The sequence below is a fragment of the Falco rusticolus genome, chromosome 11 (assembly GCF_015220075.1).
Source record: "Falco rusticolus isolate bFalRus1 chromosome 11, bFalRus1.pri, whole genome shotgun sequence".
NCBI classification, from domain to species: domain Eukaryota; kingdom Metazoa; phylum Chordata; class Aves; order Falconiformes; family Falconidae; genus Falco; species Falco rusticolus.
In genome coordinates, this window is record NC_051197.1 from 6,943,166 (window position 1) to 6,967,725 (window position 24,560).

Genomic DNA, 24,560 nt, shown 5'->3' on the forward strand with positions numbered 1-24,560 from the left:
GAGGAAGTTTGGAAAGAGAGAACCCAAAAAGATAAAGTTCAGTGATTTTTAAGGCAAAAGAACACAGGTTCACATAGCAAAACAAAAGCACATTATTGGACAGACTTCACGTATGGAAGGGGACAGCCAATGCTGCAGAATGCTTTCAGTAGTATTCAACCTTTATAAGAAATAATGAGCTATTGATGAAGGGACTACCAATACTGTGTAATTTTGATACAGCAATAAAATAACTTTGTGGTTATTAATAGATAGCTTTATTACAATACAGTCTTCTCCAGTCAATTTAACAACATGGTGATTACAGGTTACTTGAAAGCCTCCCACTTTATTTTTAGTTTCTCAAAAAGCTGTTACAGTGGAAAGACTTCAAGCAGTTGAGGCACAATCAGTTCTGGTATCAATTCAAGTTTAAAGAGAAAAATGTGACAAGTTAGTAAGCAAGCTTACTGCAAGAGTGCAAATGTAACCACTCTTTCCTATTTAAAATTATTGCTTTTTTTTTTTTTTAAATCAAACAGTTTAAGAGTGGTATCACAGTACTGTAGTCTGTCTGAACAGTCACAGGTATTTCTGAGTTCATAAATTCGGTAACAGTGCTTTTTATTTTATAATAACGTGTTTTAAGAACACATGGATCTGTTACTTAATTTCAACATTGTGAATATACTTCCTGGAATATGCATTCAAGGTCTGTACTTGATTTCTTTAAAATAGGTACAGACTTCATAGTGAATCTAACAGTATTCAAGTTCAATCAAGATAAAGGAAGCCAATTAAGCTGGGCAGTCTTGGCCACATTGAACACCAATTAGTATGCCAGTTAGACAGAGTCTGCATTTTATATTGCAGCTGTAAAGTGTTCCAACGTTTTTACTTCTAACTACCAATTTTCTTGCCCTTTAAAACATTAAAGATATCTTCTAGTGATTTGTGTATACACTGAAGGAATTCTTTACCATTCCTAGTTGGGTAAGAGGAAACATTACAACCTATCCAATCATCATGTACCTGATATCCTAGTCCAAAGCCATCAGGGACCACTGGGCCAAACCCTCCTAATTGCACAGCTGGGCTAATCAATGTGCTTGTGGAAATGATGTTGTGATTAAGCCGAGCATAGGCTTGGTCTTGATAGAAATCAGGCAGTGCAATACCTTTGGATAAGGCTAAATAGCGTAAACCAAAGAGATGTCGGTCAAATCCCTGACCTGTCAAAATAAAACAACAAGTGTTAGAGGACTAATTTTTGTGCAAAAAAATCCTCACTTATTTTGACATCACATTTTTTTCAGTCACAAAAGGGGAGGTCTGTAGTAAGCTGGGATTTATTTTCATATTAGCAATAACTGATGTACAGAACCCAGACATTCTGTACATCCAGTGCATGCATCCTAGGGAAGGAGGGCCTTGATGGTTTACTGCTAGCCTCAACCAGGAATCATGATAGTAAACAAAAGTGCAATGTTAACAGACAATTTAATAATACATTTCACTTTTCATTAACTATTTATCTGAACCTATCCAAGTTGTTCAAAACAGAGAAAGGCTTTCCTAAAATTTATGAATCTAGATGGGGATCTTGCATCAACAAAAGGAGGCATATTTTAGACTCTACAGGGTAATGTTCAACTTACAAATGTCAATTTTACTGATCAAGTTATGCTTTGGGGAAGGACAATTCAAAAGAAAGCATTTAGAAAAATACCAGGAGTGGCACAGTCAAAGAATCAGTTTGATTTGGAAGTTGTTAAAGCCTTTGCAGGGATAAGACAGTAACTCCTCAGACATAGAGCGAAAGTTCTCAGTTGCCCTGGGAAGTACAACATGCACTAAGTATTTATCAAATTTTCAAATTGCCCAGCTGTTATAAGGACAAAACCTAAAGTATAAAAAATTCTCAACACACAAACAGTGAAAAAGGAAGCACAGAGACATTCTCCTCCATCAAGAAACAAGTCTTGCAGAATGCATTTTAAACTGCAGCCTTCTGCTACTGTTTTTTGTCAAGTTTACATTAACATTAGTCCTCCATCAAAATGAAACTATTTAGTTGTGAAGCAAATGCTTACAGCAGGTTTATCAGGCATTTCAGTGCAAATGCAAGAGTGTTTGTCATGTTCCTACTTACCCATAGCAGCTTCTTTTGTCAAACGGCCATGGTATTTTGAGCACTCCACTACCAACTTCTGAAGCTCCTCTGTGCTATGTTTGGATGGTTCCCTGACAAAAGCTTCTGAACATTTCTTTGTATGGATAGACGCAGGACGTATAGTTTCTGTACGACCATGTCTGAAAGCTGCAGTACTACAAGACTCATAGGTAGCAACAGTCTGATTGTATTGTCGAAGGAAAGCCATCTGGAAGGCAAGCTGAGCTACAGCATCTGGGCTTACCTTCTTCTGCTTTAGAAGGTCCTTGCCCCCTTCATGGAACTGAATCAGATTAAGAGACAGTGCTTCTACAGTGGCATCAAATTTCTGTTTGGCTTTGGTAATTCCTGCTTTTACAGCATCATTCAGCTTAAAGTCAAGTTTCTGCACTGCTGTAGAAGAGTCTACTGAAGCAGGCTGTGACTGGGGGCTGATGGCTGGTGCCTTGGTGCTATCTTTAAAAACCTCATTCTGGAACCTGAGCACAGCCACACCATCTCCCCAGGAATGTTCAAAATTAACTCCTGCAGTGCCATCCTTAGTTACGATGAGATTAAAGGATTTGTCATACCAGCGGTTAGCAGCATCTCCATGCAACATCGTGTGGGACAAGTGCACAAAGTCTTTAATGGGAAAATCATCTAAACTTAAACAAAACACAGCAGAGTCTACTTTTTGAAGAGCTTCTTCATTGCCATTATCCATTAGATGCTTTCTCAGCAATGCCCATGTATCTCGGTTTTCACTGGAGAGGTAGCCAAGAGGGAAGGCCGGGGCTGGACTGCTGTCACTAAGGATGAATTTCAAGTGAGCTTGTATTTCTGAAGGTTTCAGCATATTTCCATCTCTATCAATAACATCAAATACATAAAAATTCCCATTTCTCAGTACTAGTAAATGTTTTGCCTTTTCATCTGTGTAAAGCTCATCTCTGTTGAGCTTAGGCAACCGTGTAGAATTGAAAAGCCTGAAGTACTGAGACATATCTAGAGGGTACGCATTGACCATGTAGGCACCAAACCAAGAAAGTGAAGAAGGCACAAATCGGATAATTTGTTTAAATATCTGAGTGTCACTTTTTTCTGGATTGAGGTGAAAAACCTCTGGTTCAAGATAACCAGCCCTGAAGGTCTTCATAAAACGTAGAGCAGAAACAGTCATGTTCGTAGCTCGTATGAGCTGATCGTTATATTCAGATTTTGGGTCAGGATTAAAAGACATAAACGCATTAAAATTAAAAACAACAGGCTCACGTGCTTTTAGGTACATGTCAAACCAGGGACCTGAAAATGGAGAGTTGAGAAATAAGTCAGAACATAAAAGCAGTTTACTGAGTCAGACCAGAGGTTCATGAATAAACACCTATCAAACTGCATACAAACAAGACAAACATATGCAGTAATTCCCCCAAGGATTCTCCCAACCTCCAATTATGAAGAAAGGTACCACTGGCTAATTGTAAAAATACAGTATTTGGAGTAATCCATATCAAGAGTGTCAATGTCATTAGCAATGAGGGCCCATTTCCATGTCTTCTATATGGCTCAGTGATAAATCGTAACTGCTGTGACATACAATGCGGCTCCCCAGCATGGTACTTGGGTGCACACCTAACGTTTGGAGTCGAACACACCTTTATTGACTCTTAAGCTATTAACTTCTGCAACTCTCTGTCACTGATGGCATGCTTCTCTTTAGAACCACCTTTAATCCTGGTCCAGTGTTTCCCTCATTCCTGGCAGCAAACGTCCATCTGCATTTGCCATCTTGCATTTCCACCTCCTTCCTCCTTCCATCCACTAAAATTAGCAGCACAGGGCAAAACTCTTCACAGCAATGCATTACCGTCAGTCTCTCAAGCTGGCAAAAATACGAGGTTAGAGGGGACCTCACGGTTATTCTTCCAGGCCCAGAACACACTTTGGAAAACAGAATTACATTTGATACCCACGTCTGTCAGCATACCACGGAGCACAAATGTGACCCAAAGGTTCCATGCTTGCCAAAACCAAGGGAATCAATCACAGCTCTAGAAAGTAGTCACAACTTTACGCCTGCCTATGAGTAAATAAAAATCCAGGAGGCATAAGCAGAGAAGGAATTTTCAAGCAAGGTCTATTTCATCATCATTAACAACTTCAAACTCGGCAAGCTCTAGTATTACACACTGACTGGTTGCAGACAAAGGACACAAGTGCACACCAACCTCACCTCAAGGTAGCTATATATTAAAAATTATTATTCCAAGTCTGGATCAGTCCCAGGTAGAACTTTCTAGCTGGGCTGTAAAAAAGGCAATGGGTAACTCAAGGACCTAAGTTACAATTTTAATACCAGGTCCTCATAGGTGAGTAACTAGCATTCATCTACAGTTTTAAAACCACATCTGTCATCATCACACAGCCTTTTAACTTTGGACTTGAAAGTCCAGGGTGGAGGCAACTATATGCACTTTCAAAAACCAATTTCAAGTGGAACAGGTCTTTGATGAGGCCTAAAAAAGAATAGTAGCTAAACAAAAAGGAAGACAAACACCTCACAGTTCACAGACAAAAAAGCAGCATGGTAGTTAGCGTTGACAAGCACCATAAAGTCACCAGTTAAAACCCCTGGCATTTGTTCAGAGTGAACATAAAGTAAGATAACAAACCCAACAGCAGTTTCTGTGAAATAATCTGGTATTCTACAGAGAATCTGTGGTAGCTAACACACTTATAGGTAGTCTCAACAGACTGGAAGGATAAAAGTGCATTTGCTGGGCAACACGCAAACTTCTACTTCAATAGGTATTTGAGTATTTCCACCTCTATTGCTATCCATCCAATACTTTCATAAACAGACACTTGTACTTGGAAGTCAGTGGAAGCAATAATATGGAAGAATAAAAATAAATAATGTATATGCATGCTCTCCCTCTCTTACTTTCTTTTTCTTTATCATCATCTTCCTCTTTCTGTTGCTCCTTTTCTTTTGCTCTTTAAAATAATAGGGGTTTGTAGTTCTGGGAGGTTTCAAGTCTAGAGCACTGACCACTTCTGCCTCCCAAAGCTTAGTCATATTCTCTGACACCCCCCCCAGAGTTCAGTTTTCTTGATAAGTAACTTGGAATTATTTGAAAATGATTGCTTTAGTTTCCTTAAGGGAGTTACCAGTTAAGCTCCTCTATTAACCTACATAGCCAGCAGTGAAAAAGAAAAAAGGTAAACCCTATAAACTCATATTTAAGTACAGTAACTCCTGAAAAAATACCGTTTTCCAATATCCATCTATCCAGAATTCTGGTATATACAAGTTAAGATGATGGGCATTCTTTCCATCAGAGACTCAGAATTTGCTCAAATAGTCACAGACAATATTCACAGCATGTTATTCCAAGTTTATGGAGTAGAGAACTTAAGCTTCAGCCTATTGTATTTATAGCATTGTGAGCAGTCTGTTATCAAGCATGATGATCTACAGTTTCCTTCTATATCCAGTAGGCCAACATACCTGTGATGTAACTAGTATGTTTGTTCTGAGTGTCTTGGGCGACCAGTTTCTCATGCAGCTCTCTTCCAACTCCCTTTTCAAAGTTATGAGCAAGTTCTTCAGTTTTCCTACAGCAATCAATAAAAGCGTCAAAATGCTGTCCCAAGTCCTACTTTTCATATGCAACACTTGCCTTTGAAGCAGTACATGATACTGCAGCATACCCATCTTGTTTGTCCATACCTGAATTGGTCATCATTTAGAAGCGGTTTCTGGGCGTTCAGGTATCTCCTAATTGTATCTTCTAGTTTGGGAATGGGCAGTCTGAAGGAAGGGGACGAGAGAGACATGCATTTTAGGAGCAATGGTACTAATGAAGCCTGAGTTTCTTACACAGTAGTCTCTCCCTGCCTCCCCTCTTCCCTATCCTTCCTTACACGCTGTTATCCAAATGGCTCAGAAGTTTCTTGTGGAAGAAAAGTAAGGCAGTAAGATGGACATAGGTCGTCACAGCATTAAGGATCTTGGAAACAAGGTAGAAAACCGATTTGACCATCTTGTTACCAACATTTTGCAGTGAACGATCTTAATACCTTACAGGGAGTAAGTACAGTGCCGTGATCCCCTGCAAGGAGCCGGCACAGAAGGCAGCCTGGCAGCCAGCTCTGTGCTGAGCATCTACTCTTTCCTGCAAAGTTTCTTTGCCATCCTCCTCTACGCCTAAACAGGAAAATGCTCTTACTGTAAAACAATCCTGCTGTACTCGGGGAGGTTACTTATTTCGGTTGTTGCTTACAGTCACATTTACGCTTTAAAAAACGAAACCGCTCCTCTCCACCTGAGGAAGAGCACACACAGCAAGCGGCGAGGAGACACGCCGGGAGCCGCCACAGACACGGGGGTGGGGGCTCCTCCCTCCCTCGCCTCACAGCGGGCATCCCCGGCCCGCCGGGACCACCAGCCGCCGCCGCCCCGCGCCCCCCGGCTGCCCTCGGCAGCCGCCGCGGGACTGACACCGGCTGCCCGGAGGTCGCTCAGCCCAGGCCCGGCCCCGGCCCCCGCCCGGCGGCGCCTCAGCAGGCCGCGGGCCGGGCGCTGCCGGAGGCCAAGGGCTGCGGCCGGGGAGCGGGGCTGCGGCCCGCCGTACCTGGGCAGGCTCTTCTGGTAGTGCATGGTGGGCACGATGCTGCGGTGCAGGTACTCGGCAGCGCCCGCGCTGCTGTAGCCCCGCCGCCAGCGCGCCGCCGCCCGCCGCAGCAGCAGCTGCCGCGCCGCCATGATGGCCGCGTCACAGCCGCGAGGCGCCGCCCGCCCGCTCCCCTCGCTGCCGTCCCGGGGCCGGCGGGGCAGCGGCGTACCGCGGCGCCCGGCCCCCTGCGGGGCGGAGGCGGCACCTGGGTCGCTCCCGGTGGAGGAGGGGGCGGGGGGCGGGCAGCCCCGCGGCCCGGGGCGGCTCCCCAGCCCTGCGCGGCCTGGGCGGGGTGCAGGGGGACGGCCGCGGGGCCGGGGGTCGCAGCCGCACCACAGCAGCCAGCGGCGGGGCCGGCGGGGTTTCAGGAGGCGTTTTGGTGTCGGTTCCATTGGGAAGGCCGTTCCATGCATGCTGCCCGGGCAGCGAAGTTACCTGGCTGTTAAAAAACGGCTGGAGTGGGACAGTTCAGCTTCAGTCCCGTCCCCTTTGCCATCCGTGTCAATAAAACCTCCTGTGAGCCTCTCCTTCTGACAGTGCTCTTGTGCAGCATATAGGCACCACGTATTTTTTCTCACACACACACACCCCTTTTTTTTTGCCAGTGTCCATACATCTTACTGACCATACATCATTCAGATCCTGTCTCCCAAGAGAACGGTTTAATCTCTCAAGGACTTATTGACTCATAAGTGAGCACATAACAACAAACACTTCATTACAATATAAAATAGAATACTGCAAAGACACAATTTTCTTGTACCGTATGGAATGTTCTCCATAAAACCACTGAATCATCTTAGAATAACCCAGAAACTACAGAAATGTGTTGGTAAGAAAGCGTGGCATGGTCAACAGTGAGGGTGCTGTATTTTTAGCACATACTAGCATAAAAATCAGCGTTGGGATTGAACGCGGACACAGCAAAGGAAAGGAAAGCAATCCCTGTGGCTTAGTCTGATAATCCTCTGAAAGTAAATTGGCCCTACTCTAATCAACATAGTGGTTGGAAGAAAAGTGAAATCATTTCCATTCCACGATAATAAATGCCAAATGCCAGAAGGTGTCCTTGCATGATTCAGTATACAGCTGTTTTCTGTTTCGTACATGTCTCTCATGCTACTCATTCAGCCTTTTTTCTCCATGAAAACAAAAAACCAAAGCCTGCTTTAATTAATGAAGTTCAGTTTCACCCAGCTTGCCCTTTTGTGATAGTCCAGCTCAAAATGTCACCTGCTCTGCCCTTTAGAAAAACTGCGCTAACATTACTTTTCCCCATTTGAACGCATGACTTGCGCCATTCCCTTTCTAGGTTTGGATGTCCAGATCCTGAACTGGGGAGGCAGGGGAATGCACTCAAACACTGTCTTTCTCCCAGGAGTGTCACTTTGTTTTGAACCAGTCTTGTTTTAGAAATACTACTGCATTCTGTTCGAATTTTCCAGAGCCCCCTAATCTTCTTTCAAGTTCTTAATGATGTAGTTGATAATAGGATTGTTGGTATTAATTTGGAACAATAATGCCAGCTGCTTGCTTGGTGGCTATTGGCAGAGAGGTGACCTTGCAGGTCAGCTAAGCAGAACTGGAAGTGCTTTGATCTGATCTATACAGAGCTAGATCGGTCCACCCGCACAAGAGGAGTGAGCAAATTCTCTCTCCATGGGATGCTGATTCTTCTCCAAAGAGCACGGAGGACAGCATGGCAGTGGCTTTGGATGCAATCCTCGCTCGGATCAAGGATGTTTGTAAAAGAAATGGTTTGCTCATTCTGTCGGTGTTGTCGGTCACTATCGGCTGTCTTCTCGGATTCTTCCTGAGGACAAGACGACTCTCTCAACAGGTGAGTGTGGCATGGCAGTGTATCACTGCAGAGAAAATACCGTACTTATGTAACAGAAGACATAGCAACTTGTGGAACTTCAGAATGGACTTTTGAAGATAAAAAGCATATATATGTGTTTGGTAGATGTGTTTAATTTCATCTGTTTGTTTATCTACAAGGTTCTTTGGGTTTTTTCACACATTCTCAAACAATACATTTTCAAAGGCGGAGATGCCTAGTTACGTAGCATAAGCACATTATAATGTTGCAAGTACAGATAATAATAGTGGGTGTTTAAGCTAGATGAAATGTAGCATCTAATATTGACCTGTTAAAAACCGGTAGTGCAGTATATTCATTGGATTTTATTTTACTTTGGAGCATGTATATCTAAAGAAAACACCGGGAATATTTTTCATCATCAGATATACTGAGGTACAGATGTTTATATTACACCAGTGGTATTTTGTATTAGTAAATTTGAGATATCCCACTACTAGCAGCCCATGTTATTGAAGTCACTTAAGGATTTCTCCCCCAGCATACTTCAGCTAAGCTCTTTGCAGGTACTCACTTCGTAGTCAAAGTAGACAGGGCAACATGCACTGCTGAATGCATTGTTTGAGCACAAAATATAAATCGCAATTGGAAAATATGGTACTTAGTGAATGTGACTAAACTAAAACAATTCTATGTTCTGCTAGTGCTAACTGCCATCTGAACATCTTTTGTGTGCAATCAGTAGCTTCATAAACATCTAGGAAAACACACAAAATGCAGAATGAAGAAATTATTCAGGGCAACCTATTAACAGTAGTCCTGAGAGATGGCATATTTCATTTTTGTCTTCCTTTGTAAAGGAACGAACGATGTAGTGTGTTTGTTGGATCACAACACAATACGTAATCTAGTTAATTCTTAAATTATCTTTTAAAGCCTAATATCTTTGCCACTGCATATACCAATTTTTTTATTTACCAAATATGCAGATTTTACCAATGTTATCTGATCCACAGCAGGACTCATGACAACATATACAGTCCTTACCTCAAAACAATAAGCATCTCTCCATGTATTTCTAGGAAATTAGTTATTTCCAGTTTCCTGGTGAGTTACTGATGAGGATGCTGAAAATGTTGATTCTGCCACTGGTTGTCTCAAGGTAAGTGAGGACAGTATTGTTCCAAAAACTTCTGAATTTTCCTAAATGAGACATGTCATCACCGCTATTTTAGTTTTAACTGAATTAATGTCAAAGTGCCAGAAGCATTACTGACTGCTGTACATTCATAATTATAGTGGGGCTATGAACATGTTTTTTAATTGATAGGATCATTTCCACAATACCTGATATAGGTATTATTTGTTTTAAAAAAATTTTTTTTCATTGCTGTTTTCTTTTTCACTTGTAATGAGAGGACTTTTTCCTTCAAGCTAACTAGAAGTTAATATATGGAATAAACAACCAACCTTATCAAAAAGCCTACCTTAAACCTAAACAATTGAAACCAACCTTATCAAAAAGCCTACCTTAAACCTAAACAATTGAAATAATACAGTATAAAAATAAGATGGAAAAGTACAGTTAATTTATAGTCTTCTGCAGTATTTTGAGAGATGTGCTGTAGTACAATGACTATTAAAAAAAACTGTGTCTCCAGTGAACTGATAGTATATGCCTGGCTTCAGCTGGAAGTGAAAGTGATTTCTTAGTACATTAAAGGCAGAACCTGTAATGGTGCCACTTTATTGATAGCAGATTTAATGATCTAGATCCTGGTATTGATGGATGGTGCATGGTAGCTGCCTTTGCAGTGGGTAGCCATAATTTATGATAGTTTTTTCTTTCCTCTGAGTTTGACTGTCTTCCAACTGACTACAGTCACAAACAAGCACCAGTTGGATGGCCAAAAGCTCTATATGTGCCCAATGCTCAGAGAAGATAGAAGGAGAGATGGAGAGTAACAAAGCTAACTTTACCTTACCAGATCTGAGGAAAAAATTCTTGCAATATTTGGTGCCTTTCCTTGGAGCCTCAGCTTCTAGAACCTAATACATACACCAAAACCTCATCTTCCACTTTAAGGGGAAAAAAAAAAAGTCTCTAGACTTCAAATCACTGTGAGTGTCTGAAAATTAACACAACCCAGCACTAATTTTATTTTTAATTCGGCTACCTTTACATCTACCTTCTCATGTTTTTTCACAGAATGAAGCTGAGTCATGGTGCTTTGTGCCTGAAACTGGGTGTATGACCATAGACTCATACCTGGTTCTGTGCCATGCAGCTAGAGAACATCAAGACAAAACATGTAGAGGTCGTTTGAGAGGTGGAAGGAGAGTTTTCCAAAGAAAACAATCTCACATGAGAAAGTGATGTAGTAAGAAGGACAGAAAAGGGTTGGAGGAGAGTCACATGCCCTTCCCTAAAATGTATAGCTCTTTAGATCCTCTTGTCTTTTTTAGAGATGTCAGGAGGAGTAACAGCACAGTAGGGAAGAGCTGCTGTGACATGGCCTGTGATAGCTCTAGGTGACCTACAGATGTGTTAGGAGTGAATCTGAGCTACACTGTTAGAATGTTAGAAATTATGGATTCCATACTCTGAGGAAGAAAGAGAAGAAACTTTACAGATCTTCAAAGGGATTAACTCTCAGTGGACAACAGTATGAGTCTGTCTTCCTGTATAACAAACCAACTATCACTTGCTATTGCATACTGAAATGTCAGATTCTTGCAAGCAAAAAATACTCCAGATGTAATCATATTATTGTACAGTCCTCTTTTTTCTTTTTTTTTTTTTGTTTGTTTTACAACAAGCACAGTATTTCCCACACATGTATTTCACAAAATGAGTAAACCGGTGCTCTGTATTTCTACCAATTTGCAGTATATTTCTTTGTGGATTTGGAACATTCTCAGCCTGTCCTGCAGCAGCAATGGCATTTGAATTATTTTTAAAATTACTGTATTATTGTTTACAAAAGACAGTGGTACAGCACCATGAAAAGAGCTCTAAATCTTACTTTCCTAATTGAAATTAATGCAAGTTTTTCCTTGAACTAACAAGTAAAAAATGACTTATAAAGAAAAGGAAAGGTGAGAAAGGAAGTTCAAAAGAAGCACTCAGTGCAAAATACCCTGTCTGCAAGTCCAGTTTTTATCTTGAAGGGCTGTAGCAGAAATAAAATGTGGCAAGTGTTTGGCTCAGAAGACTGATAATAGACTGGAAAATCTTACAGGTCCTAGCCTAAATCCAGCCTTAAACAGAAATGGCTAAAAAATTTTACTATCCCTCTTTTGACCTCCTATTTGGAGAGTTATAACAGGAATTTTGCAGATTGTATCCATTAAGAATGAGAAACTGATGATATAGCCAGGTATCTCTGAATGGTGTTTATTTTAAAAGTTCCTTGAAGGCAGAAGGAATCAGTCAAACAACAGGAGACTGTTTCTTCAATGTACAGTTCCTTGTTTTACCCAGTTTTGTCCCAGCACCTGGAATTGCTGTATCCCAGAGCTCTTGTATCTGTTTCTGAGGTCTCCTATCACCTATGATCTTACTTTTTGTTTTCCTAAAGATACAAAATTCTTGAAAAAGTAACCACAAGCCTGCCAGTTTGAGCCCTGCATGAGTGCATGAGCTTTTGTTTTTGATGTGGACCTTCATTAAGGATGGGGGTTTATATTATTTCAGTTATCTGGTTACATAAACAAGCTTCATAGCATCATACAATGACTCTAAAATAAGTATTTATTGTCCCCGCCGTCTGCCTGAGGTTTATCCCTGCTTATACCTATTAGTATCCACTGTGTCTCATGTATAGAGTTTGCTTTTCTCTGTGATGAGAACAGGTAGCCCACATAGCAAAGTATGCCACTTCTATTAGCGACATAAACAAAAAATTGTAACAAATAGTCTGACAGTTTGTGTCTGCCCTAGGAATACTCAGTAGTGGAGCATTACAAGATCAAATTTTAGACTCTGTAATTACCAGATGAACAGTGTTTATTATATGTATAAATATAGGATACTATTTTTAAACCTGGGAATGGAAAGAGAGAGCAGGACCCAAAACCGAACTCACAGTTAACACGCTTAGGCTCTGCCTGAGCTCTTACTGCAGTTGGACAATGGGATGTCCTCAACAAGCCTGAAAGATCGAGTGCAGGAGATCTGAAGATCCCTGATTCTCTCTGGGACATAGGCCTTGATCCTCATTTGACAACTGCAATGCAAATAATACATTTTCTCCCTCACATGCAAAAGCTTTCAACACCTATCTCAGGTTTTCAAACAGGCAAGCACATACGTGGCGGTGACAGAGGTGGATCTCAGTGCGTCCGTCCCTGAGTCCTCTGATATGTTTAAAAAACACATGGGTCCAGGTCTTCAGACATCTGCTGATCAGCTGGCCCAAGGTGCTCAAGTTTGTTAAACCATCTTTCCTTCCATGTAATGCATTTCCCGGCGCGGGTGAAGGCTCAGTCTGTGTTATACCCTGTAGCCAGGAGGTGGCTCTGTCTAGAAGACTAAGAAACCATGAGCCGTTGCGGGACCTCAGTCACTCCAGTGCTCCGGGAGGCTGTTGGTCCCAGGCCTTCTCTAATAGTGCTGCCTCCTCAGAAGATAATAAAATCTCTACTCTCTTTCACTATGGTTAATTATAAACTTACACACACACATACGTCTCCTTCACCTGCAGGGAGTGCTTTCAGGACAAGCTGATTGGCAGAGATACCTGTGCATCACTTTAGTTTCTCGAGTTCTGTTTACCCTAGAAAGGAAATTCAACTCTCCCTTTCTCTTCAAAAGGCAAAGGTGCCAGGGAGCCCACAGGGGAGGGGGAGGAGAAGGAGGAGGAGGAGGAGGAGAAGGAGAAGAAGAAGAAGAAGAAGAAGAAGGAGGTGGTCTGGCTCCCAGCACGCTGCAGAACTCTGGGCAGGCAACACCAGACCTCCTGCATCTTCACAGACTAATGGCCAAGTGTGTGTGCTGCACATCTGTAAGGCAGGTTGGAGAAGATGCAGGGCTTGCAGCCCCTGGTTCTTTTTCAAGATAATACTAGAAGCGCACAGATTATTTCTTTCCTGTATTCAGCCATATAGTTTCACAGACCTCACAGGAACTTAATTCTGTCTTTGGGAGCCTTCCATCCCCTCTGTGTAATTTGAGAGAAAGGTTAAAATGTTGTTAGTAAGGGCTCTTTACACACAAAGTTTGACTGCATAAGCCTTGCTTCTTCAGAAAAGCAGGCTAAAGCCAGGGTTACACAGGTTTACACCAGCTGAACCAGTTGAGTTCTCTTTGTCTTACACATCTACCTATATATGTAATAGAAAATTACATCCTTTATTTCAACACCCTCCTTGTTTATATGATTAAGCTTCTATTTGGTAATAGATACAGGGCCTGGTTTTCCAAGACTATGATTAGCAATAAAGCAGTGAGACTGCTTGTGGGAAGGAATCGTCAGGGTAGAACTGCACTGTTCAGCTGTAACAGGCTTGTTACCCCAGTGAGTATTCCCTTCAGAAAGACAGTTTATTTTGTTTAAGCTTAGGATGAATATTACATTTTTTATTTATTTACCACTGATCATTTTCTAGATATTTAAGAAATAATGAGTAGCAGAGATTTGATCCTTTTCCATGTGTAGGCTGTGTTACAGAAAGATTGTTCTTTTTGTAGTCTAAGCCGAATAACTGATTTGACCTGTGTTTTTTAAAATTATACGACTTGTTCCTCTGAGTATGTTGTGCCTGGTACAAGCAAGCGTATGCTAGTAAAATTTTATATTATTTGAAGGCTCATTTTGGGGTAGTAAATATCTGTTACTATTGGGGGTTTGTTGCTGAATTAAGTATGATATGCTAAATATAAAACTGTCTTTCTTTAAGGGGATTCCTGTCTGTAATGCCATCAGTTCTGGTAATCCCTTATCCTTCTGCTCAGATTCCTGAGTGGGTCATTCTTACTCATGCTGTTAAAGCCTAGTATTTAATTAGAAACTACTCTGTTATAGTACCCTTCTCCCCATATCTTTTTCTTTTTTTTCAGAGTGCTCTGCTTTGGGCAATGCATTGGCATTTTAACATTCCACTAATGAAAACCATTGCTCATTCTGTTCTAATGGAATTCTGTCATTGTTCAGCTGTACTGTGCTACCAGATTTTGCCTTTCAAGACTCATTAGTTACACTTGGAGAGTTGACAACTGTATAAACTGTGCAAGAGAATGTGGAGATGCTCTGGGTGCAAGCAGATGTGAGCTCACTTAGCCCACGAGCCAAACTGGGCAAACCAGTGCCAGATCCATGCCGGAAGCCATACAGCCGCATTAGCGTGGCTTTGCGCCCAAGCTCGTATGCCAAGGACTGATGTGGCTATATGGCTTCCGGACCAGCCTTGGCAGCTCAGCGCAAAGGCAGAACAAGTTCATGTCTGCAGTTGTCTGTGCAGACTTATCCTAAATAACTTCACAGCAACAGTATATTCTTTGGGAGTTTAGGGTCTGGTTAAAAACGTGCTGTGAGACAGACCATTAGCTTGGGTAAATCATGTTTTACTTGCTGTCAGCTGTAGATGAAACTGGTAATAGACCGCAGACTGGAGATTATTTGTCTGTTCTACTACTTAAGCTTACCATTTGTTAGGGATGAAAAATCTGACTGAAACACTCAGAGGCCAGTACTGAGGTTTGCAATCTAAATTTTCTACCATGACTATAAATCAGTGCCTGATATGGTCAATATAATGTCTATTCAGAAGGAAAATACAGATCTCTAAAAGGCTGCAAAATCTATCTTTTTTGTATTTACCATTAAATATAAACCAAGAGGACAGTCTTGACTGGTTTTACATGAATGACAATATGTGCAACACTAGTTCTTCTAATCCGTTCCTGGTACTGAGAGATACTTTCTGTGTTGTGACAAATGCATGTAATTTAACTGAAGACTGAATGGGAAAGGATAGATAACATAAGCTTCTGGACAGTTTTGGCTTGGTTTTTTCTGCTACATATGAATTAAACCATTCCCTCTGGTCATTCTTTCCTAAATACCAGTTGCTCTGTTCTTATGCTTGTGCAGCTGCCAAACTAGGGCATAATCAAGTGCAATCAAATTTATGTACTGTATTATCTAGTGAGGTGCTGAGGAGCAGCTGCAAAATGCTGCCTATGGCTCTCTGAGGAGCCTGCTCAGGGCAATGTTTTATAGTGTTCCAAAGCAACTGTATTTTCACGTGGAATTAAATTCCTCTTTGAAACACAGGGCTTTTTCTTCACATCATTAGACTCTGGATTTTTCTCTATATTTTGCCTGTGTTACCTTGCCAGTAGAAAAATATTGGCACCTTGGAACAGGTCTTCCTCGGTGGAGAAGGGTAAACCTTCTGCTGGGTTAATATGGGAAAATCTGCAGGGTACCTGAATGATAATGTAAAGTGTGTATAATGTCCCAGTTCTGAACTACCTGTCATGTGTATCACTGTAATGTAAATAATAATAAAAATACATTTCACTCCAGTGAGAAACAAGCTGTTAGCCCTTTCCTAGGATATGCAATCTACAGTTTTTATTGTGGAGAAAGTCAGTCTAGAGATATGAGTTTTAAGGATATGCCTAGCGGGGATAAATATATTTACTTTCAGAGTGAAAAGCAAAACTGTACTTGGATGAAACTGAAAGGGAAGGATTACCAAGGGTAAGATGAACTGGTCAGAGAGCAATTTCACTCATACTGGTTTTGAGTGTTTTCTTTTGCTTGTGCAACCTAGAGGTCCAAACTTTAAGTGAAAAATGACATGTTGCAAGTTATGCATGTTGTAATGACAAAATTGGACCAACTCAGTACAAATTATTTAGGCAGTGTCAGTAGGGGTCTAGTGATGTGCAATAGAAATCTATAGTCACAGAGTGGGTGTGGAAAGCACTGAAATGGTTACAAATGTGGTATGAGCAGTTTGTGACCTGACAGAATTTTTCTACACTTCTCTAAGAGCTCTAACACACTTAGTATCTCACAAAAGAAACGGCAATGACATGTGAAGCTTGGGGGGCTGGCTGGCTTCCCTCTGTTTCCTTAGGATACAAACATGTATGAACTATAAACAGTTGAATAAATCTGACATTTGTTTATAATCCAAATTTGTGTTTCAAATCCTTTTGCCCTTTTCTTAATCAAAAAACACTTGAAAGAACTGACAGAACAGAGGATCAAGTATTATTAAGATTCTTGGCTTTTCCACAGCTGGAAGCTGCACATCCATATTTAGTAGATAATTTGTTTTCATTTCCGTCATGACCTTTGAATTTAGGAAATACTTATTTTTTTATCAGAACAGCTAAAATCAACAAGCCAGCCTGAATTCTGCATGAGCTATACTACAATGTCTCAGATCTCCTTTATCAGTCAGTGATCAAAGGTTGCTGTTCATCCCCTCCGGCATTCGTGGATGTATCAGAGTAGTCTTGCATACGGGGCTATTTAGGAGGAAGCAGTGGCAGAATAGCCATTGGAGATCAGTTCTCACTGTGTACTGTACAAAGTCCTGCCTTGTTTACATTAGATCATAAAAACAGATTTCCTATTGTACACTAAGAAAATACAATGTGCTATGTGAATTCCTGGCAGGATTTTTGCCAGATTTATGTCAGTTTATCATTAACCATTACAAGTATTGGGTAATAAGGAAAAGGAGATCTCAACATTTTGGGTAAAAAATAAAACTCGTACTATTTATAAAGCATAATTTTAAAAACAGAATCTCAAAAAGCTGCATGTTATGATGTACTAGAAATATAGATCTGGTTTCTTTTTTATAATTCAGTTTTTGCAGCAGCCTAGCTTTAAAATTAAACGCAATCAGTGCAAACAGTGTATTGCAGTCAACGAGGTCTTCTAACATATTGTTCATTGTTTGAAGATCAAGAGCCAGATTTTCCATCATGCTTGATACCTTTGAGTTTCCATTGTGTTTAGTGAAATATCTATATACTGAGGTGCTCAAGTGCTATTTGTGGCTGATAAGCTAACTGTACAGAACCTGCTGCAACAGTCCTATTTGTAAAACAGCTACCACTTTTGTATTTGGGGTTTTTTGAGCATAGATGCTATTTCATTTATATGAAGACATTTAAACTTTAAAAATGCTGTTTGCTATTATTTGATTTTCAAAGGAGAGGAAACTTAGTAGCCCCCTGGATCTTCAGGAGGATTCCAGACTTCTTGTCTCCTTTGAAAATCATACTGGAATACTATGAAACATTTAATAATACATGACATCAGGAATTATACCACTGACTACAAGTGATCATGGTAGTTCCTTATTTTTGTGCAGATCAGTGGAAGCCTGTTAGTACCCCAGCAGTCTGCAAAACTATTGGAGCCTGAGTAAAATTTGTAGAGAGCCTAGGTGTCATTTTATTGCCTGTCTGGGCTGTACACAAACATCATGGAAAGGGTGTTCATCTATACAAATGGGCTGCCCTTCTACAAGTGCACAAGACATACCTGATCCAGCTTAGTTCAGGGGGTGAGCATGGATTATTGCAGGATTTTACCTTCCTCTGTACTTAGACAAATGGTGTCATGCCACATGAGAGGTCCTGGCATCACTTAGAGATGGGTGGATGGGACTGGAGGTGTAGGGTGACACCAGCTTTCAATTAAGACGCCATGTGATTGTCTGTAATATGTGTACAGGTAGAGACCGGCAGATGTGCTAACTAGCTGTTTGTGCACGTATGGGCAGGAGGCATTTTTTCCTGTGCAGTGCGATATGACAGCTGGAGGTGAAAAAACAAAATTAGAATATACCACTGTAAGTAAGGTCAGACCATGTAGGGTAAAGCAGAGACAGGGATGGGCTACGGTCCTCCCACCAGTACTACTGTCACTCTGGCATCTGATGAGAGCAGCAGGCTTCTCTAATGCAGCCTTAGCGGTCTTGCTCTGTAGGTATTTGGTCATGTTAGAAGAAAACAAAAGAATATCCTGGAAACTGTCTTGGTTTCAACTGGGATAGAGTTACTTTTTCTTCTCAGTAGCTGGTAGAAGAAAAAGTCATTCTGATCCCTCTTTCTCACAGCTGAAATAATTTTAACTGCACTAGACACTAACAGCAAAATCAAGCATCAAACTACCGAAAGAGCCAAAGTTTCTTGCCTCTTCTCTGTCTCTTTCTCTGTTTCTTATCTCTTTTCTCTTTGCTCTGTAAAGAGTCTTAATTTTCTTGTTGCAAACAGTTCCTGCATAAAAGGTACCTCTATGGAAGTGAAGCAGCCTGTCATGAAAGCACAGATAGCTGGGCACAGATGAGGGAAAGTCTGATGATCCACTGCAGTACAGAGGTCACTTCAGGCATATCTCTCTTCACTGTAAATTGGTTGTCTTTAAATAAAGTGCCTTAATTTCTCTGTTTCCTTGTCTGTAAAATGGAGATACTGCCTTCCTGAACGATAGTAGGTTATATTAGTAAAGCATTTTAAGATGATTAAATGGCTTGTGCTGTGGAAATGGAGATTATTACCATGTTGAAACTTGAAGGCACTGACCTTGACAAAAAGGTAAGCGACAGCCTGCCTGCATGATCAAGCAGCATTAGTGAAGCCAGCACTTCACTTTCATGATGCTCAACTGTAATATAATCATCTCTAATGTAGCTGTTAGAGGAGCTTCCCAGCCTCACTGGGAGAACTTGCTTAGGAAGGTCTTTTCTGTGACATGCAATTACAAAATGAGAATGCGAGGGAGGGTATGGGATGAATGAAAACAAACATGATTCTAGGAGCAACTGTTGGTGGTTAATACTTGACCATTACTTCTTGACAGGATTAATGTCTTTCTAATCACACTAATCCCTTCTGATAACTTTATCCATAATCCATCTATTTCAAAGCAACATCCAGATGGCTTCTGCTGGAGAGGAAGACAAAATAAACATGCTGAATGAGGTCTTAACAGCAGCTTCTTGTTTTCTCCCTTTCTGGGGATATAGGTTTTGATCATAAGGCAGGTAAAAAAATGTGCTTTTATTGGAGAGCAAGAGAAAAAAACTAGAGAACTGCAGAGGAGATAGAAATTTCTAATTTTGTAAATAAGTTTGTAAATAAAATACTTCATAAGTACTCTGATGCTTATCAGTGACAGCCAGAACAAGCCTAGAGGTGCTCATAAGGGTTTAGCTACTTGTTTGCATGGGACTAATTAGATTTCTAAGATATTGAAAGAATTCCCTTCCTTATAACATCAAAATTGCTATAATAGTCTTTGGGGGTTTTACACAGATTTCTCTGAAAGCAGACATGAAACTTACTATGTAATAGTTTCACTGGATTGTACTATTACTAATACTTTAAACAACCTAATGAGTCACATAATAATAATTCCTGGATTTGCTGAGGTCCTCCTCTTCCCTTCTGGTTCCTCCTTCAAAGTTTAATCTAGGTTTCATTAGATCTTCCACTGATCCTGGCTTCGCTCTTATCTGCCTCCCTCAACAAGGACCCCATAAAGAAATAATTTATTGTAACCTTTTATAAATCACATGGAGACTGTCCAAAAAAAGTAAGCAAACTTTAGTGAATCCATTCTAGATAAAACAATTTAGCTAGGATTTTTTTAACTAACAATCAGTAATGAAACAATTGAAGTCTTAGTGAAATGTTTGTCTAAAATACCTGTCCCGCTAAAATGCTGCAAGTAAATAAACTTTTTTGAATTATTTGCCATATCTGACTTTTTATCAAAATGCTGCTATTCAGTTTACTGGCTTTCTGACTCTTTCTCCAATAAAAATGTGGCTAGATAGTTCAGAGAAGAGACAAGACAAGACAAGACAGATTTGGCTGCATCAGAACAACTTATTTGCCAGAAAACAAAGCAGAGTAAATTTAGAATGACCTAAGTCCCACTAAATAAGCCAGATATCTTCTACTTGTTCAAAATAGAAATACAAACCTTAGATTGTAAACCTGAAAATATTGTGGAGCATCAGGTTTGCATTGTGTAGAGATCTTCAGGTTATCAAAACACAACTTTGAAGAGGCTTGAAAGCCATAGACACATAAGGACCACAGGACAGATATTCACGCATACACAGCAAATACAGCAGTTTTGGAGGTTATTCTTCCAATCATGTGTACTCTAAGCAGACTATTCTAGGCAAAAGAAAAGCCACAGGAAGATCATTTTTACATGTAAATTGGAACAATCAGTGCAGGAGATAAAGAGGTCATGGGGCTCTTTATTTATTATGGTGTCTGTTATTATATCCAGCACCAGATATTTCAAAGCAAGGTGCAAGAAACCTCTTAAATCATAGTAATCAGAGATTTCACTTAAATCCTGCACTGCAAGATTTAATATCTCATCCAAAACTAATTAACACATATTTTGAAAGCCTTAGGCTTGACATAATTTTTTTTCCCCATACAACTATGGTCCTTAAGCATGAAATTACACTTTTCTGGATTTTTTTTTTTTTTTTTTTTTTGCCAGACTGATTAAAGGGGTGTGATGTACTGTAATTATTCAGAAAAACTGCAGGTTGTTTTTCATTGTCTTAATCCTGTTTTGTCCATTTGGCAATCATTAAAACATGTTATGGAAGCTATGCATGAAACATACATGTGGAAGCTACTTAGGTACACAGTAAGCCAAATGATTTCAATCTATGAATCAAATGTCTGTCCTGCTATTTTAAGCCTAACCAGATTCTGAGGCTTGACAAGAATTAAAGGTACACTGGTTTTCATTCCATTGTGTTTCATGGGAGTCTAGTAGTGGATGGCATGGGAACATCTTTGTTCAGTCCTGGAAGAAGCTTGGGAAACTGTTGGGGAAGTTTTTATGTAGCCAAGAGTGTCTGATGTAAATTAGGTTTAAAGGGAAAACCTGAACATGATACAGTGATCTTAAGTTAAACCATCTGGAAGCTTATTCCTCCTGACTTCCCTATTCCCTAGGAAATAAGAAAAGTATTTTTCTTGTCATTCTTTGGCTACATTATGTGAATGTTAGAGCTCTAGGTATCAACAGTGGGGAACTCCTGTGATGTAACTGTGTTACCTCATACAATAACTGTGATAATCAATGTCTTTTAATCTTTATGCCTTCTGTCCTGTTCCCTCTGACACCAAACATATGAAGTCAAATACAAAATAGTTAATGAGTGATTACTGTCTCATACTAATTACAGGCATTTTTTTCTGAAAATGATTCTAAGCAATTGCTTAAAATGACATGACCAGTGTTACTCCACAGCCTTTGGAGAATTGCTGCCACGGGTCCCTTAAAACTGAGCCCTGCAGGCCATGGAAAACACAGGGCTTTGTCCAAACCCAGACCTTTGTTCAGGCTTCTGTCACACCACACTTACCCCTGTTGCACCTCCATAGTTAATTACTTTTGAGGACTTTCTCATCACAGCATGAACTGAGCATGACTTTATCTGGTGACAGGATAATCTCATTACAGATGATGATCTTGTTAATGAATATCCCCAAGACAGAGCAATCTCATTATTAGCCCCCTCAGGATTTGTCACCTAAGAGCCAGGGTATGATTAGATTCTAGCTGCACAACATCCTCCCAGATCCTAATGGCCCAACATCTTGAGGCTGGAGTCCACATGAACCACTGGACATACTTAATTGGGATTTTTGTCCATACATACTTCTGACATACTTCTCAGGTGAACAATCAAGACAGTTCAAGCACTATGTGCAGGGTTCATCTCTCCGTTGTTCTGTAGAACACAACACAACACCGCAGCATCAAGGACAACAGAAACAGTGTGGCTCTACCTCATTGATAGTGGCTTCGGGGCAGTGCCAGGACAAGAGGTGTACTCTCTGTCTCCTTGATAGTGCCCTCTCCAAATAATCACTCTGCATGTATCCTACCTACAAGTTACAGATCTGCTGGTCAACAGTCAGACCTTCTTACCACGGCTGTCTTTCCCTGCATAATATATCTATAAAGAACACTGAAAATTATTACCATGGAAAACACCCAGCTAGTTTAAAATCAACCTGATTTTAATTTTTCCCTTTTTTTTCTGGGAAGGTTAGGGTGGAGCGTGGAACATTGCTGAAGTCTCGTACAATATAGGTATCTCCTTTAGGCATCAACAAGCTGTTGAACTGGCTCAATGGCCTGTGAAATCTCAGCCTGCAAGAAGAGTTCAGTCCTAGAAATCTAAGAATAACATAGAGCTTGTTTTACAGAAAACTAACACATTAATTTGAGATAATGTATTTAACTTGACTGTTTTATATATAAAAAAAGTTTTAGAATATTTACCCTTCCATATGGTCCCATTCAAGGAAAACGTCAAGGAACTAAGTATCGTTGCTGCTACCATTATTTTAATGTGTTGTCCTGTGTTTGTACGCAGTGCTTTACAAACATACAGAAAGGTGGAGTTTTTATCAAATACAATAATAAAAGAGATGGAAGAACAATGGTTACAAGAGTGAGAGTTATCGAGATTTTCTAAATGATCCATATCACAATGCAACCCATGTTTCCCCTTGCTCCTACAGTGCTAACAAAACCCATGCTAGAAGAGAGATTGGCAATGCAGAAAGCAATACATTTTCTTAATTAATCTAGTGGATAGCAGGAACCTGAGCACTAAATCCCACCCATTTGATTTTATTAAATCTACTATAAAGGTTAAGCTGCACTTTAGCATTGGCTCTAGACAACCTCAGTCAGCAGACTGAGGTCAAGGAGATCTCATTCAAGGAGGTACAGCTTAGTAAATGACTATTTATGAGGAAAGGCCTGATAAACAGTTCTGTTTTGGTGAGAAAGCTAGACAGTGGGACACACCAAATAGTAAATACAGTATTTTATTTCACCTGCCGTTTTCCTGAGATGTGTGCTTTGAAGAGTTTGCAGGGAATTATTCAAAGCTAAATCTCAATGTAACGCCCCAAGCAACACTGGTGTCACTGGAAACTCGAATCTCAGCCTCAGGTCACTTGGAAACAGCATCAGGGTCTATGTCAGAGCAGCCTAGTGCAAGTTCAGGGACCAAACTAGTGCCCTGTCTAATTTGCCTATAAAAGAGGGTGAGTGGGAGCTAAAGGACTTGGTGGAGAGTTGTGTAGCCATCACATGTGTAGCTTATGTAAAACTGTCCCTTGAAGTTGAGGCAATAAGATTCAGTCCCCATGTGTGTAGCCTGAGCTTGCAAGTTCCTTCAAGTAATCAGGACCTTGCATGGAACAGTTAGGGAACACCCCTTCAGACACAGAGGCTACATACTGGCAAGCTTTTAAAAACACTGATATGGAGGCAATCCTAAGATTGCAAGTAGACATGAATAATTAGAAAATTAGGTTTTCAGCTGCATTAATGTTATGCAAAAGATATTATATATATGTTGTGTTATCTTTCCACAGCTTAATGTCTGGGCTAGCAGCCCTGGATGCCAAGACTTCCAGTCGATTAGGTATCATAACTGTCACTTACTACCTGTGGACAACATTTGTGGCTGTGATTGTGGGGATAGTTATGGTCTCCATTATCCATCCCGGTGGAGCAGCACAGAAGGAGAGCACTGAAGAGGGTGGAAAGCCCATCATGAGCTCTGCAGATGCACTGCTTGACTTAATCCGGTAAGTACATTCATTCTTTCTGCTTTCTGAAGGTAACATTTTGTACATAACTGCATGAGGAACTGTGGCCTGAGGATAAGTTCTGAACCTAAGGACGAATATTTTGTTTAAATTGAGAAAAAGTAAATTTCAGAAGATGATTTTCAAGTTATCAGATGTTTATACTGGCTGTTTCTAGTAAAATTTAAATGAGTGGCCACCAAATGTATCAGAAGTACTAACCACACTGGGGTAAGGTTTTTTTACCCCCACAGAATCACATGTAGCCTGTGGACCTCACCACCAAATTAT

The 24,560-nt window shown here is 40.5% G+C and overlaps 2 protein-coding genes across 5 annotated transcripts in view; one reads left to right on the plus strand and one right to left on the minus strand.

Moving 5' to 3' along the window:
• Nucleotides 1-234: 234 nt before the first annotated feature.
• Nucleotides 235-6,921, minus strand: CPT2 (carnitine palmitoyltransferase 2). The gene is made up of 5 exons (XM_037404541.1): nucleotides 6,769-6,921; nucleotides 5,865-5,945; nucleotides 5,643-5,749; nucleotides 2,132-3,436; nucleotides 235-1,211 (listed from the first exon to the last, which is right to left on the minus strand). The coding sequence occupies exons 1-5, from the start codon at nucleotides 6,897-6,899 to the stop codon at nucleotides 880-882; spliced, it is 1,956 nt and encodes a 651-aa protein (XP_037260438.1). The 5' UTR covers nucleotides 6,900-6,921; the 3' UTR covers nucleotides 235-879.
• Nucleotides 6,922-8,374: 1,453 nt separating this feature from the next.
• The window catches only part of SLC1A7 (solute carrier family 1 member 7), a 54,601-nt gene continuing 38,415 nt past the window's right edge, over nucleotides 8,375-24,560 (plus strand). Inside the window, exons 1-3 of one of the 4 annotated variants that reach the window (XM_037404548.1) lie at nucleotides 8,375-8,650; nucleotides 9,715-9,794; nucleotides 24,054-24,269. In XM_037404548.1, the coding sequence (XP_037260445.1) occupies nucleotides 8,510-8,650; nucleotides 9,715-9,794; nucleotides 24,054-24,269 (437 nt within the window). In that variant the 5' untranslated portion in view covers nucleotides 8,375-8,509. The remainder of the gene's footprint in view (nucleotides 8,651-9,714; nucleotides 9,795-24,053; nucleotides 24,270-24,560) is intronic. The other 3 variants (XM_037404547.1, XM_037404546.1, XM_037404545.1) reach the window with 3 other exon arrangements.

Bases quoted from the DNA above. Each gene is read 5' to 3' on its own strand.
- CPT2 (XM_037404541.1), bottom strand. From the start codon at position 6,899: ATGGCGGCGCGGCAGCTGCTGCTGCGGCGGGCGGCGGCGCGCTGGCGG. The intron at 5,750-5,864 runs GTATGGACAAAC...TGATTGCTGTAG, and splicing joins CTAAATGATGACCAATTCAG to GAAAACTGAAGAACTTGCTC. The intron at 3,437-5,642 runs GTATGTTGGCCT...CTCCATTTTCAG, and splicing joins ACATACTAGTTACATCACAG to GTCCCTGGTTTGACATGTAC.